General features: G+C 45.1%; 1 protein-coding gene across 1 annotated transcript in view; it reads left to right on the top strand.

Annotated features, from left to right (window-relative positions):
* The window catches only part of ASH1L (ASH1 like histone lysine methyltransferase), a 38,359-nt gene that overhangs the window by 16,984 nt on the left and 2,393 nt on the right, over positions 1 to 18,982 (top strand). Inside the window, exons 4-26 of the mRNA XM_072358740.1 lie at positions 328 to 429; positions 2,208 to 2,946; positions 3,980 to 4,171; positions 6,457 to 6,551; positions 8,984 to 9,057; positions 10,064 to 10,109; positions 10,289 to 10,397; positions 10,490 to 10,696; positions 11,575 to 11,721; positions 12,327 to 12,435; positions 12,632 to 12,793; positions 12,965 to 13,059; positions 13,291 to 13,448; positions 14,283 to 14,435; positions 14,886 to 14,940; positions 15,028 to 15,160; positions 15,627 to 15,875; positions 16,285 to 16,371; positions 16,583 to 16,673; positions 17,008 to 17,146; positions 17,719 to 17,891; positions 18,319 to 18,485; positions 18,882 to 18,922. Of these exons, the coding sequence (XP_072214841.1) occupies positions 328 to 429; positions 2,208 to 2,946; positions 3,980 to 4,171; positions 6,457 to 6,551; positions 8,984 to 9,057; positions 10,064 to 10,109; positions 10,289 to 10,397; positions 10,490 to 10,696; positions 11,575 to 11,721; positions 12,327 to 12,435; positions 12,632 to 12,793; positions 12,965 to 13,059; positions 13,291 to 13,448; positions 14,283 to 14,435; positions 14,886 to 14,940; positions 15,028 to 15,160; positions 15,627 to 15,875; positions 16,285 to 16,371; positions 16,583 to 16,673; positions 17,008 to 17,146; positions 17,719 to 17,891; positions 18,319 to 18,485; positions 18,882 to 18,922 (3,523 nt within the window). The remainder of the gene's footprint in view (positions 1 to 327; positions 430 to 2,207; positions 2,947 to 3,979; positions 4,172 to 6,456; positions 6,552 to 8,983; positions 9,058 to 10,063; positions 10,110 to 10,288; positions 10,398 to 10,489; positions 10,697 to 11,574; positions 11,722 to 12,326; positions 12,436 to 12,631; positions 12,794 to 12,964; positions 13,060 to 13,290; positions 13,449 to 14,282; positions 14,436 to 14,885; positions 14,941 to 15,027; positions 15,161 to 15,626; positions 15,876 to 16,284; positions 16,372 to 16,582; positions 16,674 to 17,007; positions 17,147 to 17,718; positions 17,892 to 18,318; positions 18,486 to 18,881; positions 18,923 to 18,982) is intronic.

Genomic DNA, 18,982 nt, shown 5'->3' on the forward strand with positions numbered 1-18,982 from the left:
AAAGCAGGGATGTGTCGGGGTGTTTTGATTGTGTTGGTGTTGGCTTTTTTTACTTTAAAGCTACTCCCCAGATACGAAGTGTCTCTTCCTCATGCATTGCTTTACTGTTCCATATGTGCCATTGCCCTGCGAGAAATGCTGTCGTGATGGTGGGGATCCTTCTGCAACTACTGACATTGTCACAAGGAAGTGTTCTTAATGCTAAAAAACACATACATATATACTCTTAGTTGTATTATTTAGCATCTGCATTGTGTTTTACTGGCACTGCCAGACTGAAGTGATTTTTTTTGTGTGTGCTTTTGTCTTCCCTGATCTGCTTTTCAGGCGCTCTGCCAACACAGGACAAACCTTCCCAGAGGCAGTCAGAGAGCACAAATTGCAGCCCTTCCAGAAAGAGATCAACATCTGAGAGCACATCTTCTACAGGCAAGTAATATTTGCTCATCTCGTTTTGGAGATCACTGCAATGCTAAAACCTATAGCGCTACGGGCAAAGACGACGTTGCTATGAGAACTTTACAGCAGCAGGATTTTTGTGGAGATGCTGACTTTTTCCACTTGTAACTTAGGATACAAATGCTTCCAATTGTGTTGTAGAACAGGGGAAATTGAGCTGGCATGTAAAGAAGCAGCAGCAGCGTAGCTGTGGTGGAATGGAGTTGGGTTCCTCACCGTGTTAAATAAGCCTTCCTGAAGCTTGGGTCTTTAATTGCTAGCAGTTCTTGTGGCACTGCAGTTAATCAATGAATTGGGTGAATAAATCCCTCTGTGGGGAGCCTGTGGGGCCCAGAAGATGAGGCAAGAAAGGCATTGCTAGAAGCCAGTTGGAGAAAAACCTCCTGTGAGGGTTCCAACATTCTTAGACAGTAAAGTTGATTGCAACTTTGTAGTAAACATCCCTAGGATATGTACTAACAGAACTACTTTGTTACAATTTCCATATGTAAAGAATGTGGCAAAACTGCTATTTCCTCCTCCCTTTAAACAAACATTTACCACCCTTCAACATATGCTTAGGAAATCCAACCAGAGTGAAGTATCTTTGTGTCTTGTTAACTTTCGGTTGCTTGTTGGAAAGGGCCAACTGCAAGCAGTTTAAGCCTGTACATAGGCGGGTGTCAAAAGTTCAGGCATTTCTTGGGTGGGAGAGCAAAGAACAAAGCTGAGTTGTGAGTTTGTCAGCTTCAAAGACATTGAACTGATGCTGCTGCTGGAAGAGAGCAGTCCTTGTCACGTCTCCTGCAGATCTGGAGTGCGTGTGGGGTTTTGGTGCATTTGGCATAAAGAGCTGCTTCCTTACCATCCAGGAGTACACAAGTAGTGCTGCAGCTGTTGGGGATCAGAGTTCAGATGTCTGATCCTTCGGGATTGTTTTCCCAACAGAAGCACTGGTTGATGGGCAGCCCCTGGGCCGTGTGTCCGAATGTGCCGTGTTGTTCAGTTATCACGGGCAATGCAGCTGCTCCCTGAGCTCCCAGTGTTGAGCAGATGGTGTTTCTGTGGGGAACCTTCAGCTCTGCCCCGGCGTGTGTTTAAAGACCATAGGAAAACAGGGAAGCTTGTCTTCACTCCTCCATCTAAAACTGAAAGCTGAAAGTCCTTCCAGTGTGCTGAGTCGCCCAGGCTGTTAGGTTTCCAAGTGTTTATGGTTATGTTTGCAGCAGTGACTGCACGAGCGTGCTGCTGTTTCTTTTTTGAGCCCTATAGGAAGCAAGTTGTTCATAGGAGGCCATTAGGAGCAGATATGCTGATTCTTCCTCCTTCAGATTGTTTGCACTCTCAGAATAATGTTTTCATTTGCACTTGCAAATTCATTACTTTGGAAAACTGATGAGGAATGCGTCTCTCCACGGTAACAGACTTGGACTAGAAAATACTTACTGTACATTGTCTGTGCTGCATCTTTGACTGCTAATGCACGATGTCCTTCTTGCCAAAAGATAGAAACCCTATTACAAAACCATTCTGTTGTCTTCTCTTTAAGAGTAACCCTAGTACGTGCTTTTCAGTCCACAGCCCACGACCCACTAGTTGAAGTAGATCTAAAAGTGAGATCTCATTTGACTTCCTGTGTGAACTTGCCTTTCTCTTTGTCCAGGTATTTTGGCTTACCTGTACCCAACCCCACCTTTCTTGCTATCAATTCTGTCATTGTGTTGTTGGATTTTACTTCAAACTTTGATTGTTTCTCTGATGTGTTTCAGTGATCGGAGTACCAACGCGGGGGACAAGGCTGACAGCTGCTGATGATTCTGTGGACAGCTTATTGCAGCGCATGGCGCAGCACGAAGGCCAGGCTGCTTTGGACAAAAGCATAGAAGCAGTCATTGCAAATGTATCGGTTCCACCATCAGCTAGTCCTGCTCGAAACCACAACAGGGAGAGAAGTCTGGGGAAACAGGACAGCCTCGTCGCTCCAGCCATCCCAAGCAGCTCCTGCAGCGACAGCATCTCGCTTCTGTCAGACAGATTACCAAACAGCTATTCCCCACATCATCTCAAGAGAAGCGTGGTCGAAGCCATGCAGCGACAAGCTAGAAAAATGTGCAATTATAACAAGATCTTGGCAACAAAAAAAAATCTTGACCACGTCAATAAAATTCTGAAAGCCAAAAAGCTGCAAAGGCAGTCACGGACAGGGAATAATTTTGTGAAGCGCAGGCCAGGTAGGCCCAGGAAATACCCAATGCAGGCTGTTGTGTCCATGCAGGCCTTCCAGGCAGCTCGGCTGGTCAGTCAGGAGTTAGATAAGAGGGAAGAAAGCAGCAGTCCTTTACACCTTGGACCTGATACCATCACTGATGTGATTGAAGCTGTGGTGCAAAGCGTAAACTTGAATCCAGATCACCAAAAAGGATGGAAGAGGAAGAGGTGGCTTCCAGAGGAACAGGCCAGGAAACGACAAAAACCTCTACCAGAAGATGAACAGGAGAGCAGTAAGAGGTAATTCCCTTAGAACTGTGTGCCTTCCTTTTTACCACTGTTGATGTTTAAAGCATTTTAACCCATCAAAGAATCCTGCTCTCCAAGCTCTGCTCGTTACATTTGTTTTCACTGAGTTCACTGTTGGTTTTCAGAATACATAGGGTCTTACTAAGCTACTGCTTATCGCACCCCTAGGTGGGATAAAATCACAGGTAAAGTAAAGCTTGTTCTTGTGTCTTGAGTGAAATATCATCATCTTGGTGAAGAATGCACTTAATGGATTTGCAGCAGGAAAACTGATGAGGTGCTTTAGCCATGATAGTCCTTACGTCATGCACTGAATAAGGAACTGTGAGAGCTACAACACCGTGGGAATCTTAAGTGTGTGACTTTTATGCTTGAGAAACAGTTACAAGCAGCACTGAATGTCAGGTGAGATCCACTGATACGCAGCAAAAGAGTAAAAGCAAAACAGTGAGTAGGAGGTATGGTATGCACCTGTCTGAAGGGTGCAGTCGCTGGTAAAGAAACACCAGAAATCCCTCCAACAAAGAGATCAAACAGCTCCAGAGCTATTTTTCCCCGAGGTTTGTGAATAGCTCTAAAAAAATAACAACCCATTTTTGTTTCAGAACCAAATGCTGAAGCGTAAGCATTTAGCTTTGCAGAATACTGCTGGAGCTGCACGCTCCAAGAATGCGTTGCTTGACTCTCCTGGAAGTTAAGTGAATGTTGGCTACCTGCTATTTTTAGAGTACAAAAGCAAATAGTACAAACCGCCTTCTAAATTACTTCAGTGAGGCTCCAAGGGCTAAACGTTAGGAGTAATGATATCATTGTATAAAGATCCTCTGTTTCTTATGGTTATGCTTAACCACTGCTTGCTTGTGGTCATTGAATTGCTTTGTTAAATAGCAGAGACATCCAGTAATTCCGTAACCTAGAGGGTTTTGTGCTGCTGACCATAAGAAGGAGTAATGAAATATGGTAAGGAAATGTTTGTGGTAAGAAATATAAATCTAGTAAGATCATCTTTCCTTTTTTCTTCCAGCTTTTCTGAGGCACCACCTGAACCACCCAGTCCTCAGGATGCCCTTGGGAAACCACCTGAGCCTGAGAACACCCAACAGCAGCAGCAGCAGCCTTTGCCTTCTCTTCCCCAGCGTGAGAAGAAAGCCCCCCGACCCCCAAAGAAGAAGTACCAGAAGGCTGGGCTCTACTCTGACGTGTACAAAACAGCAGAGTAAGTACGAGCAGTGCAAAGTTGCTGTCTGATGTTCTGCTGGAAACTGTTTCCTCTCAAGTAAAGCCAGAAAGAGCTGGTTAATAAACAGCTGAACCAAAAACCATCAACTTAATGAAAGCATGTGACAAATAACATGCGTGCTAATTATCAGAATCTGACTCAGTGAAGATTTAAAACGTAACCCTCATCAGAAAGCAGCCTCCAGCAGTCTGAAAGGGTCTCTGAGGATCGACCTTGAAGAATGTAAGACATTCATTTGACAGTAACGATCACGGCAGTAAAAGTGCTGGCAGAGCCTGAGCGTTCAGGCACTGAGTGCAGTGTCTGCATACAAGGGCCCATTTGTTTTTTTATGGACTGAAAGATGATATCTTTTTTTGGAAAGAATTCCAGATGCGTGTCCTGCTCATTGCCCTGTCAGGTGTGGTTGTTTCTTTTGCTTTCTCTGAGCTTTCAGGAACAGCAGTGCAGTATCTCACCGGTGTGCAATGGGAGGTGGACTTCTCCCATCTCTGAGAAGCAACCCATTTCTGTTTGTAGTTAAGTGGAACTTCCTGCAGCTGTTTAAAGCGTTGTGTTGAAAGTCAAGAATCTCTGCTTCTCTTATGGTCTGACGCATTCAAAGGTAGAAACCATTTGCCTTTTATTCAAGCACAGTGAGTGACGGCAGCTTGAACTTCGTAATTACAGATGGAGTGGAATAGGATTAGAATGAAAGGAGGGATTTCAGAAGTCAGCCTCAGCTTTACCTCTATCTCCAAATGGCCTTTTCTGACCATGTCTGCAGGTACACATGAACATCCACATGAATTATCTGGAGTCCTCAGCTTCCCCTGCAGGAATTGCACCTTTTGCTGAGAAGAAGCTCCACGTGTGGTTGCACAGAGCTGCAGGTTTAGGAACAAAGCTGGTGCTCTGCATTCAGTATCTGTTTACCCAGCAGTGGTTTTGCTAGAGGAGTACAAAGTCCACTTTGCCGAAGAAATGAAATAATAAATCAGCAATTCATAACAAATATTGTGTATTTTTAGGGCATTCGCTGGCAACTTACTTTGCTGGTGATTTTCCTTACATGGTGTCAACATACATAGGTGTGAAAGGGGCTCTTTAGGTTGGCATTTAGTCACTCCTTCCTACTGCATGTTTTTCCTTCTCTATTTGTCTCTGGTTTCAGGGTTTTCTTGCCTCTTGGAAACAGGTTCATTCTTTGCCTTTTCACAATGCTTTTCCATTTCCTCTTGATAAGAACTTGTTTTCCAGGTCTTGTAAGCAGTGACCACAAAGTCACTTTTCCTTGCAAGCCTCAGTGATTCAGAGCAGCACAACTTGAAAGGGCAGAGTTGTGGGTTCTCTTTTTATCCTCTCCAGATGAACGTTTTTTCCTGGTGGGTGAAGGAGCCAAAGCAAATGGAGGGAATGTTTGCTGTCAGTAAATGGGGTCGTAATATCAAAACCAGTGACCATTCTTGCGTGGGGAAGCAGTGCTGTCTTTTTCTGGTTAGGATAGCTTGGCAGAACCGACTCCAATTGGAAGAGGCCCCATTTATGTAAAGCAGCAGCACTGTGCTGGTGATACATTCTGGGCCATGAAACACCCGACTGGAAATAGGTGATCTGTGTTTGAACCCCTGCCCTGTGACCTGGAGCACATTTCTTAACCTTTTCATCTGCAGGTACAATCCCTTTGTACCTTACCAAACAAAGATGATCATTTTGGGATGCATTTTGCCTAGATATTCCCATTTCATTTTCATAATAAACTTCCCCATCACTGTGTGTCTGCCCACGTGTGTGCATGTGGTTCAGTGCAAGTATTTCTTTAGTCACCAGGGCCTTAGCTATAAAAAGCAGAGCTCTTTCATGGAGAGTATATGCAGCATCTGGTTCAGCAGAGCCTCATTGCAGCAGTTCCCCTTAGCTTCCTCATCACTGCCTAAAATGCAGTTACCTTGTTATCACTGGAGAATAAAACAGACTGTTTGCAGAGGTGCTGAGCCACCCTTACTCCATACCCCCATTTGTCCCTTCTGTACAGGAGCTCTCAACTCTGTGTAATCTGAGTCACTTCTGACCTATCCCACAGCAGGAGTTTAAGGCTGTTGGTGTCCCATTAGGTATTGCCTGATGTTATGGGGAAAAAGTCAAATGGATGTGATAAGCTTCTTTGGCAGACAACCTGGAAATGACTTCTTTTGGCCGTTCCTTTTCTCATTCTGCTGCCTGATGTTTTAGATCTTTGCCTGCTTGAAACTGATACATTTTTTGTGTGTTCTTACCCGCAGTCCGAAGAGCCGCCTCATCCAGCTGAAGAAAGAGAAGCTGGAATACACTCCTGGAGAGCACGAGCATGGATTGTTTCCAGCCCCTATTCACGTCGGTGGGTACTTCACATGTTTTAATTGTTAGGAAACAAACACCACTCAGGTAACACTGAGGTACTCTGCGTGGACTTTTTGTCTCTCTCCCTTTTATCACATGGTTAAGGTAATAATATCATTCAGGTATTAACAGAGGTCACACGCATCCTTCTGTGTTTTTCAGCAGACAAGAGTTTGACTCCAGAGGTTTCTTCTGTGCTGTTTGTCCTTTGTTCTCATGTTTTATTTTCCAAGATCAGCCTGGTTTTAAGTGTGCTTTAAGTGCTGTAGTGCTTCAGCATGAAAGTGCTATGACAGTCTCCTTCTCAAACTAATATTGCAGTAGGACAGCCAGAGGTGATTGTCATAGAATCATTATGGAATGGCCAGGGTTGAAAGGGGCCACGAAGATCATCTCGTTCCAACCCCCTGCTGTGTGCAGGGTCACCAACCAGCAGCCCAGGCTGCCCAGAGTCACATCCAGCCTGGCTTTGAATGCCTGCAGGGATGGGGCATCCACAGCCTCCTTGGGCAACCAGTTCCAGTGTGTTGCCACCCTCTGCATGACAAACTTCCTCCTAAGATCCAACCCAAACCTCCCCCGTCTCAGTTTAAGACCATTCCCCCTTGTCCTATCACTATCCACCCTCATAAACAATCCAGTTAGTCTAATGTCTTAAATCTCAAATGCTAAGCAAGCAGTTATATATCCCCCCTTGTGCTTATGGCACTTAGTGGTGACTGTCTTTAAATAAGAAGAAATATGAGGAAGGATGAAAAAGATGAACGTTAAATGAATGAACAATGTCTGTGTGAATCAGTAAAGCATAAACCTTTCAGAAACAGGTTCCAGAGCTGAAGGTGTTAATTGGGATTCTCAAGAACATGACCTTTCTCAGTTCTTTCTTGAATTAGGTCATATAACTGTATTGCAGGACTGAACCATCTGTCAGGATGCTCAGGTTTGGTTTGCAGCAATCCTGCTCTCTTTTCACAAGGCCGTGACCTCAAGTTTGTTTGTGCTAGCAGACACAAACAAGCTTCTGCCATAAAGATAAGCCTGCTTTAATTGCTCTGTGTTGGGTAGCTGGAGAGTAGTGCACTACAGAGCAGAGTTACGGGTTTAGGGCTGTGCCAGATAGCTGTGCTGGTGGCTGCTTGGGGAGGGCTGGAAGGACACAGCACACTCTGCAGGCACTCTGCCAGGGCATTTGAAAGAACCTTTTGTTTTGCCCGGTGAGGTCATAGAAGTGAAAGCAAATTCCCAGCAGATTTAGCTCTTTCCTGGAACCTGCTATGGATGAATAAAGCTTTGAAAATAAGTAATTTAGGAGTGCATTGTAGGGAAAACATCACCGTTTCTGTTTTCCAGTGGGGAGGGTATGTGTGTGAATTGACATGAAGCCACGGATTACTGAGGGAGGATTTAGAGAACCTGGGAAGATCAGAGGAGGATCTGTCACCTCATCTCCAGTCACTCCTCTCACTACTGCTCAGTGACAGCAGTGCTCCAACCAAATGATAAGAGAATGTTTAAATCTTAGCTAGAAGTCACCCAGCGCTTTGTGTCAAGCCTCAGGCCTTACATAAATGAAGCATTTAACGAGTCAGTTTCCTTCTTTTACAAAGAGATCGGGGTGACAGCGAGTTTAAGAATAAATCAAGGTTTGCAGTGACAGCAGTGACTCCTGTCTAAAAAGAGTTCCAATCAGTGCTGAAAATACAGATCCTCTTGAAATCGTTTCTGAAGCAGTCAGGAATGTCTTTGTCAAGTCTGAATTTGTTCACTTGGTGAAGGCTGTACGAACAAGCCTGGAAACTGTTTCCAAAACTGATTTGGTTTCCCTGAGCACAGTATTGTGATTTACCACCTCGTGTGAATCATGCATGCAGAATTCTTGTGTGCGTATTTGGTCTCTGCGCTAAATCGTCTTGCTTGTGTACACAGAGAAGTTGTGGGGAGGGTGTTTCCTTTGATGGGGATTTCTGCACACTGGTAACTGCTTGTGCAGCATGGCACAGAGCTGCTGGGTTCTGCCTGTTGTTTTCAGTCCTGTAACTCACATTCAGGGTCTCCTTCTGGATGAGCACCTGCAGCACAGCTCTTAAGAGCATAATTGTAACAGGTAGAGTTTAAGGACACCCTTAATGTGTGATTGAGCAGAATGCAGCTCCTTCATACACCGAACTCAGCAGGCCTGCCTGCTTTCTGTAACACTTCAGACCTCGCTGTGAAAACAGAGCAGAATGCAAAGGATCACAAGATGGTGGGCTCCTTCCTGTGCTTGTCACTGATACGTAAAACCTTCTCGGAAGAGTCTGCTGTTCTGCTGCCTTGCAGACACTGAGAGGCCCTATCAGAATGTTGGCCATGTGCCTGAGAGCAATCCTGGTGCCCCTTGGGGGATCCGTGCATATGAGTGTGTGCAACTTACAAACCTTTTTGTTTCAGGAAAGTATCTCAGACAAAAGAGAATTGACTTCCAGCTGCCTTACGACATCCTCTGGCAGTGGAAACACAATCAGGTACGAGATAAAAAGTTACTGCTTGCCAAGATTATGGCTGGAAAGAAAAGAGCAGGATTCCTGCATGAAAGCCGTGTTTATATATTCCGTGTATTGCTGAATATTCTTATTGCTGCCACTGGGTGACGAAGAAAGGACTTATTTACGTGTTTCATGTGAATAGTTTCCATTATCCCATCTCTTGCAAAACAGCAACCCTATAGGTTTCTGCCAGAGAAGTCGCTAATTGAGCTGCAGGCTTTTATTTTGGTAGCATGCCTGCTTTCTGCACTGATCTTGTTTTAGACACGCCTCGGGAGAATTCAGATGTTCTGCCAACAGCACGGAGACATTTCGGGCCTTATTTTTCTTGGAGCTCTCCCAGCAGAGTGGAATTTATTTTTCACTTTGCAAGTCGAAATTTTTCATGCTGAGGAAAGAAGAGAAAGTGTCGAACAGTCGCGTTCTTTTTCAAGTGCTTTTAATACGGGCAAACCTAAAAATAGGAGCATTTTTTTTTATGTATGTATATTTTTTTCCCCTTGAGAAGTTTCCACCGAGTGATTGAACACAGCACTGAGTGCTGAGAGGTGCGTCTGTCCCCAGCCACGCAGCAGGGCAGTGCTCTGAGACCTGCAACATCAGTGTGTCAGTGAGCAAAGCGCATCCCCAGATGGCTGCTGCTTCTTCGGTCCCCTTTAAAACACCACATTGTGGTCTTAAAGAGTCCCAAGAGCTGCTGACATTTCAGCTGGGGATGCTTCCTGGCCCTGTATTGAAACTGAGGTACATCTGCCCCTCTTATCTAATCAATATGAAACAGATAATAAATGCAATCTGTTTCCTTGACATTTCCCGTAGCTACCTCAAGTATTGACAGCCACACAGAGCAGCCTTGTATGTCCAAAATGTGATACAGCAATGATTACCAAACCTTTACATACAGACAGGCCATCACGTCCCCGATTCTGTTGAATATCAGGTGCGGTTTTACAATGTCTTATTTGTTTCTCTTTCTCTTTTCTAGCTGTATAAAAAGCCAGACGTCCCACTTTATAAAAAGATCCGCTCCAGTAAGTGAAATCTTATTGCTTCTAAAACGTGAACCAGAATTCTGTCACGTTCTCCATCCTACCTGAGGAACTTCCTCCTCCTGTTCTCACTCTGTGTAACTGTACTGAAAGCTCAGTAGGTGAATGGTTGTTGCATTTCCCTGCGAGGAATCCCCATCTCCTTGTTTCTTCCCCTCCAGATGTCTACGTGGATGTCAAACCTCTTTCTGGCTACGAAGCCACTACCTGCAACTGCAAGAAACCAGATGATGAGAACGGGAAGGGCTGCATGGAGGATTGCCTTAACAGGTCAGGAGGGGGCTGACCCACTGTGCTGTGTATCAGTTCATGTAAAAAGCACACTGTTTGCCTTCCTTACGCTTCTTCATTTTGAATTTTAGGATGATCTTTGCTGAGTGTTCACCAAACACCTGCCCTTGTGGTGAGCAGTGTTGTAACCAACGGATCCAGAGGCACGAATGGGTTCAGTGCTTGGAGAGGTTCCGGGCTGAGGAGAAAGGATGGGGTATTCGCACCAAGGAGCCCCTGAAAGCAGGACAGTTCATCATCGAGTATCTGGGAGAAGTTGTTAGTGAGCAGGAATTCAGGTAGAAATATTTACTTGCTGCTTGTGTGGAAAGCTCAGTCGATGACTTCAGCATCCGTTGTCACTGTTGGGAAATCGTTAGGCAGAAATGAATGGGAGAATACAGAAGAAGAAATGCTTTTCAGGTCACTGCCACCAGAAGGAAGGCTTAGAATTCAGCTTTTCTGCTCAACCATCTTTTTCATGGCCAGATAGAGAGGAGTGGTTATTCTATGGAATGCAATGTCTGTCCCATCTGCTCTGTCAGTGCCAGCGCTGTGAATGAATGTGAATCTGATACGAGTGCTGTGCAGGATCTGAACTGTGCAGAACAGAATCACGGGGTCAGAACAGGGCAGGAAGAGAAAGCAGATATTGCAGAGAGGTGTGAAGGGAAAAGAGTAAGTGGGAACATTAATAACTAATTAAAGAAAGAAATCACAGTCTTGTTAGCAATGTAGCATTGCAGCATTTACCATGGGGAGACATCCTTGCTGCTCAGAGAGCTCCATCAGATGCAAACAGGATCTCGCCATGCAGAGAGAAAGAACTGTTGGCACAGCTGAATCTTTGCCCATTCTTGCTCTCTTGCTCAGCTTTACTGCATGGATGTTGTGTCCCACTGCAGGCAGGAGAAGGGAGGAGCTGATTGTCGTACACACACATCCATGTGCACAGCAAGGAATGTATGCCTGCGTTTTCTCTGTCAGTGGCCTTGACTTATAAGCATAGAATGATTCTCCTCCATCTCTGTGTGTGCCGTTCTATAACATGCAGAAATCACAACTGCTTTTCCTTCAAAACCCTCCCTGAATTCTGGAATACACTGTGCTACTCCCTATTTGCTTTGCAGCAAAGGGGGGGGAGGATCACAAATAACTTTCCTGTGTTGCTTCGTAGGAACCGGATGATTGAACAGTACCATAACCACAGTGATCATTACTGCCTGAATTTAGACAGTGGAATGGTGATCGATAGTTACCGTATGGGCAACGAGGCTCGTTTCATCAACCACAGCTGTAATCCCAACTGTGAGATGCAGAAATGGTAAGAAAAATGTTGTTGTGTTTCCTGGGATGCTGGTGGCTAAGATAGAGATAAACAGGGAATCAATGGGAATCTGGTGTAAAAAATAGGGGAATTTGGTTCAACAGTGTAAAAAATGTATATTGTCGTGCTCACGTTGCAGAAGGGAAGTAGCTGGGAAGCTTTTGGGTCTCAGGTAATTGTAGCAGTTGGAAGCAATAGTAATTGAGTTTAAAACATTAAAATCCAACACACACAATAAAGAGAGAGTTGGGGAGGCAGTAAATTTCAGAGCATGTTGTGAAATGAGATGCAGCATTCAGTGAAAGCCTCCGATTGGCGATGAGGGCCTGAACCCTGATAGCTGATAAGAGATGCTGCACAGCAGCTGATGCAGTTTGTAAGCTCGCTGTTTGAAGCTCAGCTTCCTGCTCTCATAGCACAGCTTTCCTTTGGATTTGGCTTTCCATGTTTGCTGTCAAAGAGAGCAATGAGAACAAAGCAAACGAAGGACAAGTGTACTCCTGAGCGTGGCACAAACTCCAGCAGTTCTGTGTGAACAAAGGCACATTTATTTTGGATTATTAGGAGTCTTTTATTACATATGTGTTTTTTTTTTCCTGCAGGTCTGTTAATGGTGTTTACCGGATTGGATTGTATGCACTTAAAGACATGCCTGCTGGTACTGAGCTGACGTACGACTACAACTTCCACTCATTTAATGTTGAAAAGCAGGTGAGGAGCACAATGCAGAACCTTGAGAAAGCTCTCAGTGCCAGCAAAGCAAAGGCTGAGGAACAAAACCTCGTGCTGCATTTGGCAGAAAGGGTTCTTTATAATACTGAGAGGGGATCTGAAGTGCTTTGAGTTACATTCAAAACAATTACTCTTTTTTTTCTTTATTCCCCTATTTGTTTTTTTTTTTCCAAAGCAACTCTGCAAGTGTGGGTTTGAGAAATGCAGAGGGATAATTGGGGGTAAAAGTCAGCGAGTGAATGGACTTCCAAACAAAAACAACCAACCCGTGAGCAGCCACAGGAGGACTGGGAGGTCGAAGGAGAAGAGGAAGTCCAAGCACAAACTGAAAAAGAGAGTAAGTAGTAAAGGCAGCGTCTTGCATGGGTAAAAGATGATAAGAAATCAGTTTGTAGCGTCGTAACAAAGAGAGAAATAGTGTGTTTTCTGGCCAGAAGGAACTGCTTTTCCTGCTTTGTGCAGTTCTTGGCCCAGTTTTTCCTGTCTATCAGAGTGATCTGTTTTCCAGAGGGGCCACATGCCGGAGGAGCCCAGCGAAAGCGTAAACACACCAACCAGGCTGACACCACAGCTCCAAATGAAGCCCATGTCTAACAGAGAAAGGTGAGCAGAGGCTTCAGTGGTGGTTTTTCCTCAGGAACTGACAGTTGTGCAAATGTCGAACCGATATTTTCTATAGGACAGGGCAGTGGGAAAGTCTTGAGCAACAAGTTGGGGTGGGATTCCTCACCACAGACATGAGAACTTTACCTCTGCATGTGTGTCTTTTTTGCCACGTAATAGTGTTGATTACAGAGCGAGAAGGTGATCCTTGCATTTTTTTTGTATATGTAGGAATTTTGTGTTAAAACACCACGTGTTTCTGGTACGAAACTGGGAAAAGATTCGACAAAAGCAAGAGGAAGTGAAGCAAGTCAGTGATAACATCCATACGGCATCGTTATACAGTCGCTGGAATGGAATCTGTCGGGATGATGGCAACATCAAATCTGGTAAGGCCAGCACAGAGTCCTCGGATTGCTGCTCTTTTCCTCTAAGAACCCAAAAAGAAGAGAGTTTTGACTGCTGCACAGAATCTGTTCCGCTCTGTAAAGTACATGAGGAGCTGAGAAGTGTGTGGAGTGAATTTAATGACGCGCTGCGTTTGCTCCAGCAACATCAAATACTTTGCTAACCATCTGGATGATGGCACTAGAAAGGCAAAAAAGAAACCTGGGATATCCTTAGGATGGAATGAGCCCACAGGCTCATTTTCCAAAGCAATGTATTATGGTCTGTGATAAACCTTCAGTTCTGGAAGGAAGGACTTCAGGCAAGGCAGAAAAATAAGGATGCTGAGAACGGAAGGGTTCGCTGTGCTCTTTCTGAAAGAGATCTCTATTAAATAGCATGCAAGGAAAAGAGGATCTGGGCGGGAGAAGATAAGAGAGTAAATGAGCAATCCCTTATTTAAAATATGCCGTAAGTATTAGGAATGTGTGGTTTTGCTGAGCTTAAAGACAAATAGAACAGACGCAACCAATTATTCACGTATCTTTTAGTCAGTTCTCATGCAGAAGATGCTGTTTCAAGGCAGTGTTTTATCATGGCACAATGACTGCAAGCAGCATGGAAGGCCCAGCTCTATTTATCTTCTATTATGTTATTTTTTCCTGGAAGAGTTTGTTTTAATACATAAAAACTGATTGTGTCACCTTCCTTTATGCTCTCCTGACCAGTTCTCCCTGTCCCAGGTCTGGGTAATGACTTGCTGTGTTGAAGAAGAGCGCTGCAGTTGGGTCTTTAGTGGAATTCTGTAGCTGTCATTCCTTTCTGTCCTCTTTCAGATGTTTTCATGACCCAGTTCTCAGCCCTTCAGACCGCCCGCTCGGTCCGGACACGACGTTTGGCTGCAGCTGAAGAGAACATTGAAGTGGCTCGTGCTGCCCGCCTGGCACAGATCTTCAAGGAGATTTGTGACAGCATCATCGCCTATAAAGGTGAAGGCAACACTCCTGAAAGGTCTCCATGGAGACTTTTTCAGCCTCTGGAGCAATGGAATACCAAATGTTAGGAATATATATATATATATATAAAAAAAGCTGATGTCAGGATTTTAAACAACCTTTTTCCTTTTTTTCCCCTTCCTGTTATCAGTGTTAATCCTCAACCCCATTCTCTGCCACCACAATCAGCAGATAATGCTTTTAAATGGGGTGGTTTTTTTTTTCAGTATTTCAACAAAATGGGGCCATTTAAACTGCAAAGGAGCCCATCCTGCATTTGGATAGGCACAGTCTGAGCACAGCAGCCAACTCAGCACCAACTTGATTTCAGTTCCCTGATAGTGGAAGGGCCTTTCGATTTCATTAAACCTAAGTCGGATGTTGTTAGTTTCTTTCCAAGTTTCACTCCAGTAATTGTTGCTAAACTTTGTGTTCCCGTTGCAGATTCCTCCAGGCAGGCTCTTGCAGCTCCCCTCCTGAACCTGCCCCCGAAGAAGAAGTAAGTACTGCTCAGAGTAACCCATAGCGTTCCATAATGGCTTCACATACGTTTGAGATACTGATGAGAATGACTTTCTCATTTTAGAAATGCAGACTATTACGAAAAGATCTCTGACCCACTGGACCTTGCCACCATTGAGAAACAGATCTTGACTGGCTATTACAAAACTGTGGAAGCTTTTGATGGGGACATGCTGAAGGTCTTCAGGAACGCAGAGGTGAGGCTCCCTCTGGCCCTCAGGCCCTTGAACACAGTGAGGGTATATCCTAGCTGAATGCTTTCCCTGACTTACAGTCATAAAAGATAAAAAAGATGTTGTATAGAAAGAGGACTTCTGTTAATCCTTTTGTGACGATCAGACGTTGAGAACAGTCTGTGTGCCTCAGGTTACTCTGAGTGCGTTTTGTTGCCATTGGTGGGACAAAAAGAAGGTAAAAAACGTCAAGTAGCAAACCTTAGAGAAACTGCAGTGCTTCTGGGCAGGGGTGAATTGCTCTTTAGTGCCATACATAAGATAGGTGGGCTTGCTGCTCAGGCCAAAGTGCACAGTTGTGTTATCAATGTGTGCATCTTTAAGAGTGCATGCAAACAAACAGGAGGAGTGCACTGAAAACACGGAACCTGAGAGGGGAAAAGCAAACACATCCAAAGGTTTTTAACTCTTCCTTTTGTTCTTAATTCAGAAATATTACGGCAGGAAGTCTCCAACTGGTCGTGATGTGTGCAGGCTGCGCAAGGCTTATTACAACGCCCGCCATGAGGCATCTGCCCAGATTGATGAGATAGTGGGAGAGACAGCAAGCGAGGCTGACAGCAGCGAGACGTCTGTCTGCGAGAAGGAGAACGGGCACGAGAAGGATGAGGATGTCATCCGCTGCATCTGTGGCCTTTACAAAGATGAAGGACTCATGATCCAGTGTGAAAAGTGCATGGTGAGGCCGGGGAATGCAAAATGGAGTCCCTTTTGTGTTTGTCACAACCAGTGGAACTCGTACCTGCAGCTGATAGACTTAAATGACCTCCTCAGACCTTCATTTCCCATTCAGAAGGATTGAGAGATTCTGTGTTCAAAAAAAGGGGGAGGGAGGTGGGCTGTTACTTTTTGATTCTGCCAGAAAATCCCGTCCTACACAGCCAGGATCTGAGCAGTTACAAGTTGCTGCACCAACAGCTGCATAGAGATGGTGTCTGTGTCTTCCACTGTGTGAAGTAGCCTGGAGAAAGTCTTTGGTTTCCTTTGGGAAGCTTGTTTTCATGCCCTCCTTTGTATGTCTGAGAAAGCACCATTTGTAACTAAGGCGTATGGTAGGAATTCCTAATTGGGATGCTCTGCTTTCCCAGGTCTGGCAGCACTGTGACTGCATGGGGGTGAATTCTGACGTCGAGCACTACCTGTGTGAGCAGTGTGAGCCTCGATCCGTGAACAGGGTAAAAAACAACAACGAATTCATTGCTACAGCTACAAACTGAAGCAGTTGTTTGATTTCTGTCTATTGACGCTGCCATGGCCTGTGTGGGATTCTTTATAATGTGGTTTTCTTGACACGTTGTCAGTTCTTCCCTGTCCGCTTCTGTGTGTTTCCATATGGGAGTCAGTGCTTGTAGTGCCACTGAACGTTTCTTTTCTTCTCTCCTTTAGGAGGTTCCCATGATTCCCCGGCCCCATTACACCCAGCCTGGCTGTGTGTATTACATCTGCTTGTTGCGGGACGAGCTGCTGCTGCGCCAAGGTGCGTGTGGTTCCTCCAATGGCTGCCATGATTTCCATCAGATAGGAGCACACAGATCTCTGTTAGAAAGCTGCACTCGTTGCTCCTGTGGGGGTGACACGTAGTAAAAGCTCACGTGGAGCAGCTGAGGAAGCTCTGCCTTGTGTTTGGTTTTCTGCTAGTGATGTTTGTTTCCAACCTTTGGTCACCTTTCCTCCTTTCGCTGCCTCTGCGTTGGTTCTGTATCACCCTTTGCAATTAAGTAGCTCTTGTCTCATTAGTTCAAACGAAGCCATTGACTCTGCCGGACTGATGAGAAGTTCTTTACAGGTGTGTGTTTTGTGCCCATTGCCAGGTGATTGTGTTTACCTGATGAGAGACAGCCGCAGAACTCCAGATGGACACCCGGTCCGGCAATCCTACCGGCTGCTGTCCCACATCAACAGGGAGAAACTCGATATATTCCGCATTGAAAAGCTCTGGAAAAACGAGAAGTACGTTGAAGGCACCTTTTAGAATCTGAGACGTTCCCACCTGTCAGAACACAGAACACTTTTGTGGAGCTCTTAGCTTAAAAACGCGGGGCTGAGCGCGGTTAACTTGCCAAGGCTTGATGATTTCCTGCTTGTCTCTGCTTGTGCTCCACGACTGCGAAGTCAAAGCACGTCCGGTTGGAGGTGTGAACAGGGGATAGGAGATACAGCTTGATGTATTTCCCTCACTGTTGGAATAGGCTGAGAATACGCAGCGGCAGCTGAATTGGCTCCGCTAACGAGCACTGTCTTGCTAAGCCATTGTAACGTGATTAAATGCTTATGGCCTATCGATAGCAGCGTGGTAAATCTGCTGTGTTCATAGAGAGCACAGTGGGAGCACTTCCCCTCAGCAAAGGGGATAAAGTTATATTCATCCCAGTTCTCCTTTCATCGCAGCCATTGCAAAAGTGCAGGATAGATAACGGAAAAATAAGAGGAGGGCATGAAGTAAAGTTGTATCACAGGCTCATAGAAATAGTCTTTTCTCTTTTGTTTCTCTCCCTTTCTCTTATCTCCACATCTCCAAGCAGAGAGGAACGCTTTGCATTCGGTCATCATTATTTCCGTCCGCATGAAACACATCATTCCCCTTCTCGAAAGTTTTATCACAATGAGCTGTTCCGGGTGCCATTGTATGAAATTATCCCCTTAGAGGCCGTGGTGGGAACGTGCTGCGTTCTTGACCTGTACACCTACTGCAAAGGTAAGGAAACTTAGGCTTAGAAATCGCGTTTGGGAAGCGTGTTATAATAGTTTGTGCTGCTAAAAGGCAGCAGGCAACTTCCAGGCGCTGTCTGTAGCACTTTGAACTGTGATTTCTGCTTTGCAAGGCAGCAGCAGGGTGGTTCTGTGGTGGGTAAAGGTGGGCAAGTGAGAGCAGTGAAGGCAGAACTTGTCAATTGGAGGGAAATATTTGGTAATATATATATAATATATAGTATAATCCCAATACAATATTGGTAAATATACAGATTTTTCTTCTTCCATCGAACTGGAAATGTGTGCGGTGTTCGAGTGAAGCAAGGGGACAAACAGCGCCTGCCATGGCATTGCAATTCATTTTGGCCTTTGTGCCTTCATTTAAACCCGGTTTGCGTTCTCCTCATGCATTCTTTGTTTTGGAACGGCAGGGAGGCCGAAGGGTGTGAAGGAGCAGGATGTGTACATCTGTGATTACCGCCTGGATAAATCAGCTCATCTCTTCTACAAGATCCACCGCAATCGTTACCCCGTCTGCACCAAGCCCTACGCCTTCGACCACTTCCCCAAGAAGCTCACTCCCAAGAGGGACTTCTCTGTAAGTGGCCCTTCTCATCGCTTCTTTGTGGATGTGTTTTTGAGAGGCCCCTGGCTCTGTTTGTGCCATGGAGCACAGTAAACCTTAGGAATCATAGAATTACCCAGGTTGGAAAAAGACTTTGAAGATCATCAAGTCCAACCGCAGCCCAACCAGTGCCCTAACTCTAAAAACCCTCTGCTAAATCATATCCCTGAGCACCACATCCAAACGGCTCTTAAACACATCCAGGGATGTGAGTAATTCCAAGGTAATTCCTTGTGAGCCGTTCTGGACTGGGGAAAGTCTTACAGCTCACTTTTCAGCAGCAATTCTGCAGCTCTTGAAGTGATGTTGTGTGTCTCAGAGAAAACCACGCAGCGTGATTATTAACCATAATCCCTATTCTTGTTCCAGCCCCATTATGTACCAGACAACTACAAGAGGAATGGAGGCAGGTGAGTCCTACCAGGCTGCTGGCAGGAGATGGGTGATTCTGTTGGTTGGGTGCCCCGTGT

This window comes from Excalfactoria chinensis, chromosome 32 (assembly GCF_039878825.1).
Source record: "Excalfactoria chinensis isolate bCotChi1 chromosome 32, bCotChi1.hap2, whole genome shotgun sequence".
NCBI classification, from domain to species: domain Eukaryota; kingdom Metazoa; phylum Chordata; class Aves; order Galliformes; family Phasianidae; genus Excalfactoria; species Excalfactoria chinensis.